Source organism: Salvelinus alpinus, chromosome 2, assembly GCF_045679555.1.
Source record: "Salvelinus alpinus chromosome 2, SLU_Salpinus.1, whole genome shotgun sequence".
Classification (NCBI taxonomy): Eukaryota; Metazoa; Chordata; class Actinopteri; order Salmoniformes; family Salmonidae; genus Salvelinus; species Salvelinus alpinus.
Window position 1 is genome coordinate 40567127 of NC_092087.1, and position 7383 is coordinate 40574509.

Below are 7383 nucleotides of genomic sequence, written 5' to 3' on the forward strand. Positions count from 1 at the left end.
TCTTGGTCACCTCACTGACCAAAGCCCTTCTTCCCCGATTGCTCAGTTTGGCCAGGCGGACAGATCTAGGAAGAGTCTCGGTGGTTCCAAACTTCTTCCATTTAACAATGGCCAATGTGTTCTTGGGGACCTTCAATGCTACAGAAATGTTTTGTTACCCTTCCCCAGATCTGTGCCTCGACACAATCCTGTCTCAGAGCTCTACAGGCAATTCCTTTGACCTCTTGACTTGTTTATGCTCTGTTATGTACTCTCAACTGTGGGACCTTATATAGACAGGTGTGTGCCTTTCCAAATCATGTACAATCAATTGAATTTACCACAGGTGGACTCCAATCAAGTTGTAGAAACATCTGAAGGATGATCAATGGAAACAGGATGCACCTGAGCTAAATGTTGAATCTCATAGCAAAGGGTCTGAATACTTATGTAAATAAGGTATTTCAGTTTTTTTGTTTTTTTTTATATATACATTTGCAAAAATGTCTAAAAAACGTTTTTTGCTATGTCCTTATGGGGTATTGTTTGTAGATTAATGATTAAAAAAAAAAATTCAATCAATTTTAGAATAAGAATGTAACGTAACAAAATGGGGAAAAGTGAAGGGGTCTGAATACTTTCCGAATGCACTGTATTAGCCAAAATGATAAATTTATGAAATCCTCAAGGTGTTTTCTAATCACACAAAAAAACTTATGTTGATATCATATTCACAGGAGGCTTGACACACCCATTTGTGTACACTAAGTCAAAACCATATCTTCAGTTCGCATTTGGTGGACTGGGACAGCAGGTTAGATAAACTGGGACACCATTATTGTAGTCATAATTGTTTCCCAATGACAATTACATTTTGTGTGATTAAGAAACATCTGAGGATTTCAGAAATGTATCATGTGTTGGGCAATTATGTTGGATAGATGTCTGAAGAGGTCACAGAAGAGGGAAATGCAAAAAGTGTCCCAGTACAGGCGTCCCTAATGTAAACTGGATCTCTTCCCTCCATTGGAAAAGCCTATTAGAGTATCCCACTTTAGCTCCATGCTGTCTTACTTTAGCTATGGTTGGTAAAGCAACAACAAAAAAGAAGACAATTACAACACTTAAAGATGCTACACATTCATCTTGTTGTTGTTGAATTTTTACATTGTTATTTCAGATAATGTCCATAATATATCTGCAGTAATAGTGGAATGATAGTGTTTCACAGTATTACTTACCCGCCAGTGTTGTGATTGGCTGTGATATTCGCCTATTAATTTCTCCCACTGGGCCGGCTTCTTTTGTCAAAATAGGAAAGCTATTTGGTTGTATTATCTAGTGGAAACCAGGGATGTAGAAATCGCTCTTTCATTTCTTGGTTGCTAAAATTCTACACTGTTCGATCAATTTCATTTTATGTGAGAAAACAATCACTGAATAGTGTGTAGGGAATCATTGTACGATCTAAATCACTGTGAAATATATTTTTAATAACAAAAAATATAGTTCTTACAGCTGCTTGAAGCTGGTGGACCAAAACTGAAAGTAAATGGCTCAAGTGTATTTGTTTTGAATGTAGCCTATTGCTGTTGCAATTCACCTAGCTTCCACATAATGGAGAAATTCTATTTGTAGCACCTTTAAACATAATATTACATCACAATTTGGCACAGTGCATTATTTATGACAATTTTATAACCTTTACATCAAAACAGAAAAAAAGCTATGTCACTGATCTCACCGTGTGCGCTTGCTCTGCCCTCCTCTATGATGTCACACCAATAAAGTGATGGGATTTTGATAATGTGGTTTATCTGCAAGGGTAATAATAGGTTAGATGTTCTCTTGTCAGACCAATAAATAAACACGTCGGGATTAAGCTGTCACAGTTTATATAATGTCCCACTCTTTCCCGAATTCACCCTATTCATTATTGTATATTCAAAGTCTTGGAATGTGCTTGATAGGCCTAAGCCACCATCATCACATACGGCAAGGTTATATTTTAACCACCACACACTGACACCTGACTGACACAGTTGGTTGGGCTTGGGAAACTGTATTATGGAAAAGCTTTGCTTAGCGACCAATTGTGCAGTGTTACAACTTCTTTATGCCAATGATGTGGTAAAATGTGCCTACCTGTGAGCACTGTTGGGAAAAAGGTCCAGTGCTAACAGGAACCCTTGCGATTCCCCTACCCCATTTAAGTAGACATTTAAAATGGCTAAGGCAAGGGTTAAGGTTAGGGTAAGAGTAGGGGTTAAGGTTGGGGTTGTCGGTAGTTACATCCCAATGATTCCGGGTAGCACTGACTGTGTCAGGAATCCATGTGCAACGTTGCGATTTTCTCTCGTGCATTGACGTTTGAAGCGCGTAGTTACCGTGGGAAATAGCCCAGTAGGCTGAAGTCTCCCGCCAATGTGTGTTATTCATGAGACGGAGGAGACACGTGGTGTGTGGGAGTTGGAGAGCTTCGGAAAATGGTCGACCACTGAATTTTACTGTTTCAAAGTGAAACCATTTCGCCGTTGCTCCAGGCTCATTCCTCAGAGATGGATCATCACAGTGGGTCAGGGCTGACTCACTCCGCACTTGAGTTATAAGCCTCCAGAACATACGGAAGAAAACCAGTAGAGTAAAGTTTTGGGAGAGTAACAGATAACGATGAACGAGAAAAACATTTTTTCCCTAAATAATGTTTAAGTATATATATTTTTTACAAGTAATTAAGACAAGAGCGTCCTGCAAAGTGTGTTACGGACTTCATATTTGCTTGATTTTCGTAACGGTTACTGCAGTTTTTCCTGCATAGAAGTTTTGCGAAATGGGTTACCTTCTGCAGCTGACGGTGCTCATGGTGCTAGTGCTGTGCGTAATGACCGGAGTGATGGACAGGAGGATGGAGGCGACTGAAGCAACGGTAGGAATTTTCCAACTTTTTGAACTATTATCTATCTTCATTCTTTGAATTACATTGCAACTTCTGAATACTCCGCATTATTGTGGATGTTCACACACATAATACAAACTTGATCAGAAATTCCTATGAACTGGACCATCCATATAGGCATATGTGATGAAAAGGGACATATGTGTAACCTATCATATGGCTTTCAGTCTTTCTGGTTGTCTGCAACTTAACCAGCATTGTTTCTCGTGTGGCTGTTGTCCTGCACAATGTAAGAGGTGAAAATGATCACTTTGAAACTTCTAAAGTAACCCTTGTATCCTTACTGTGGTTATTGTGTTACCAGGCATACCTGAAGAAGTATGGCTATCTGCACACCCCGCTGGATCCTCAGAACAAGGGCATCCAGACAGAAGATATCATTGAGGCCCTCAGGTAAAGTAGATCCTCAGCAACACAACCTTCAGTCTATGAACACAACAACAACTTACATGTGTGATTCCTCTTCCCCAACAAACCTGAACAAGCAAAACATCTGAACATACTTACTCTAAATGTCCCTTTGTGAATACAGATCCAAACACAGCTCTATTCTATAGCTTTTTGCAAGTCACATTGACACATGCACCACAATCAATGCAGTTCTTTAGCATAACATTTCCCATTGTCAGGAACTGTTTCCTTGCCTTACATTTACAGTATGCACATGCTGCATCTGCTATTGGAGATTTCAGTCCTTCCTTTCCCCAGGGTTTTCCAGAGAGTGACAGGCCTGCCTGTCAATGGAGTGATTGACAAGGCCACCCTAGAGATGATGAGACAGCCTCGCTGTGGTATAGAGGACACCTTCAACCAGAAAACCCTAAAATACAGAGTGCTGGGTGAGTGTGGAGAGGATATTGTATGTGGGGGTGGGATGAACCAGTGTTTCCCAGATGGTGGGTTGGGACATAAAACTTAATAAGAATAATCTTCACCTACACAATGTGGTTTCTCGTCTAGACCTGTGTTTATGGTAAATGCATGTTTTTTCTTCTTTAGGTTACTGGCGCAAGAGAAACCTGACCTGGCGAATCTACAACTACACTCCAGACATGCCAAAGAGTGAGACAAAGAGGGCGATCCGCTCTGCCTTTAAGTACTGGAGCAACGTGGCTCCCCTGAGCTTCCGCGAGGTTGAGTATGGACGAGCCGACATCAGGATTTCATTCCATGCGAAAGATGCCACTTGTGCCGTGCCTTTTGATGGACGGGGTGAGTGTGCCTATGGGTCGGATACAGTTGGGTTGGAGTTACTGGACCGGGATTAATGCTGATCTTAGCTAGATCCACATTATAACATGCTTGACATTTTAAAGGTGAATTCTAATTGAGCTGACATCTGCAGTGTTTACCTTAAATGCAATCTCCACGAACGCTGTCACATTGTTGCCTTTAAAAGCTGGGTTGTCTACAAGCGAGATCGGATTGAATCTCGGCCTAACACACACGCACACACACACGCACGCACGCACGCACACACGCACACACACACACCAAACATACAGTAGTTAAGTACCCCAGGTTTCACTGCTGATACTTATTAATTCCCATTGAAATATAGCGTAATTAAAAATAAAAAAAAACATTTATTTCATAGGTCACGTGCTGGCCCATGCTGAACCACCAGAGTCAGGCATTGTTCATTTTGACGAGGATGAGTTTTGGACAGAGGGCAAGTTCTATGGCATTAACCTGCGTATCATCGCTGCCCATGAGATAGGCCACGCCTTAGGCTTGGGCCACTCCCAGTACAGAAGTGCTCTCATGGCCCCTCTCTACACCGGTTACCGTAACAACTTCCGTCTGCATTTTGATGACGTGAAAGGCATCCAGGCTATGTATGGTGAGTAGAGCCTGGGTTGGTCTGGTACCAATGTTTTTGGACTTTTTCACTTGCAAAACACAATACACCCTTATCAGAAAGCTATATATTACACGTCACCGGTAATGCTCTCATCCTCCCTCAAATCCTTTGTCCAATAATATGTTTTAGGTAAACGTGATACAAGTGTTACAATTGAGCCCACGGTGGCACTCCCCACATACAGCCCCCCTGGTGCTGAGGGAGACATCCCAGACCCCTGCACTGCCAAGCTGGATGCCATCATGCTGGGTAAGCTGTCTGCACACAATACTGACCAGCGATATACAGTCAAGTGGTGATGCTCACTGTAGTGTACATGTCTCCCTTGGAAGCTGTTATTTCTGCCTCACAAATTTTAGCCTTACACTATTCAAGATTGTAGAAATATTTTTTACTCTGATAGATTTAACTAACCACATTTTTGCTCTCTGCAATGGAATTGAGGCTACAATGGAATTTGACTTGTTGAGATTGGACCTTCAGTGTTCTATTTCATTCTCCTCCTTATTAGGTCCATGGAGGAAGACATTTGCCTTCAGTGGTGATTATGTGTGGACGGTGTCTGACATGGGACACAATGCACCCATGAAGATTGACCGGCTGTGGATGGGACTGCCTGGGAACCTGAACGCAGCCGTTTACTCTCAGAGAACAAACAAGACATACTTTTTTAAAGGTGTAATATTTTCTCTAACTTTAAAATGTATTGTGTTTTTTAACAAACAAATTAGGTAAAGTGAGATGATTTTAAAGATAGACTGATAGTATGAACTGTGTAATACTTGACAAGTGATTGATTGACAGTGATCCGGCCCAGAATGTGTGAATGTGTTACTTTTAATCTCTCCTCATTTCAGCCTACTCACCAAAACTGTTTCTGACCACAGGTGATAAAGTGTGGAGATATACCAGTTTTCTCCTGGACTACGGGTACCCCAAAGAGCTCAAACGCCTCCCACCTAATATTGATGCCGCTTTGTACTTAGAGAAGAATAAGAAGCTGGTCTTTTTCAAGGTAACCGAACACAAGACAGCACAATTATATCAATACTTTTTGACCAGTAAACTCAAAATTGTTACAAATGACAACTGAGCATTATGGATTCAGTAAATTGTTATAGTAGATTAATGACAACAAAAATTGAAGCAGTAGCATTTTTACCCACTTGAATATGATGAATATGCCAAATACCCAGCATGAAAAACTCTTTGTACTAATCATCTTTGTCCTCTGTTGTTCATCTCCTCAGGGTACAGGGTACTGGCAGTGGGATGAGCTGCGCCACAGTAACCTCAACGTGTACCCTAAACCCCTCTCTAATCTCTTCACCGGGGTGCCCTACAACCCTGATGCTGCCTTTACCTGGACCAACGGAAACATCTTCTTCTTCAAGGGAGACAAGTACTGGCGTGTGAACAGTCTACTGAGTGTAGACAAAGGCTACCCGCTCAGCATGAGTGAACGCTGGATGCGCTGCTAGGAGCTAGACATTAGAGGGCAGCAGACACCATAAACCTCAATACGTTGCTGGTGAGATGTGTTCACAATTAACCATTCAAGGAACCACACAACAACAACAACCACAACCACTCTGTGATAACATTGTGTTCACACTGTGAAACCAATATAATAACACATTTCCATGTACCAGTACATGTTATCAGTCAAGGTACATAAAACTAAAATGTTATGTCAAACGAATTCTTCAAAACGTGAGATAGAATCTTTATCAACGTAAGTAGTGGCAAAGCCATTTGAAGTAAGACATACGTGCTTATATAAGGTTGAGTATTGAGTGTCATATTGTTATGGCCTACTAGTTCTCTGTTTCCATGTAACACAGGCAGGACCTCAGCCCAAATGTGTTAGACTAAGTTCTGAGGGAGTGTGTGGAGAGGCTGTTTGTTATGCTCTCTGGGGGCCTTCCAGGGGGGCCCTTCCTATCCCTCACAACAGATGTGGATGGGATTATTCAGTTGTTGTTTGCCCTCTTTTCAGTATGTGTACTGATTTCAATGGTGTTCACCCAGCACTTTGAAACTTCTTGTTTTCTTTTGACGTTTGGCTTGTGGACGGGTCTGAAAAAGTATTTGAGTTTTTTATCACCATGTTATGCGTTTATAGGGCTAGAGTATGGATATTTGATCACTTCCCACATAAAGAGAAGCCTAATATCATTGGTGTTGCGTCAGACTTCCAAGGTCAACACCAGCTTTCACATCATGATGTCTACATTTTATAACTGGCTTATAATTGTGTACTGATGTTTCTGTTGAACCTCATGTTTATTGATGTTTTTATAGTCATGTGACTCTTACAAGCTAAAGGGAATTCACATTTCATAGTGTGTAGGCTTACAGTACCATTTGGAAATGTTTATATATGTGTGCAGCGATTTTTATTTTGCTGTTAATTCATCCAAGATGTAGTTGTACAAATGAGTAATGACAGTCAACAATAAAACCATTTCAACAGTCCTTGTTTCCTTTATGATGTGCACGGAGTATAAAAGGCATTAGGAACACCTGCTCTTTCCATGACATAGACTTACCAGGTGAAAGCTATGATCCCTTGATGTCACTT

The 7383-nt window shown here is 41.1% G+C and overlaps 1 protein-coding gene across 1 annotated transcript; it reads left to right on the forward strand.

The window, feature by feature from the left end:
• Positions 1-2439: 2439 nt before the first annotated feature.
• Positions 2440-7277, forward strand: mmp19 (matrix metallopeptidase 19). The gene is made up of 9 exons (XM_071378142.1): positions 2440-2905; positions 3240-3328; positions 3644-3774; positions 3935-4147; positions 4533-4778; positions 4929-5048; positions 5311-5475; positions 5687-5814; positions 6050-7277. The coding sequence occupies exons 1-9, from the start codon at positions 2810-2812 to the stop codon at positions 6278-6280; spliced, it is 1419 nt and encodes a 472-aa protein (XP_071234243.1). The 5' UTR covers positions 2440-2809; the 3' UTR covers positions 6281-7277.
• The last annotated feature ends 106 nt before the right edge of the window (positions 7278-7383 follow it).

Coding starts and splice junctions, on each gene's coding strand:
- mmp19 (XM_071378142.1), top strand. CDS start 2,810: ATGGGTTACCTTCTGCAGCTGACGGTGCTCATGGTGCTAGTGCTGTGC. Junction 3,775..3,934: donor CCTAAAATACAGAGTGCTGG/GTGAGTGTGGAG, acceptor TTTCTTCTTTAG/GTTACTGGCGCAAGAGAAAC. Junction 5,815..6,049: donor AGAAGCTGGTCTTTTTCAAG/GTAACCGAACAC, acceptor TCATCTCCTCAG/GGTACAGGGTACTGGCAGTG.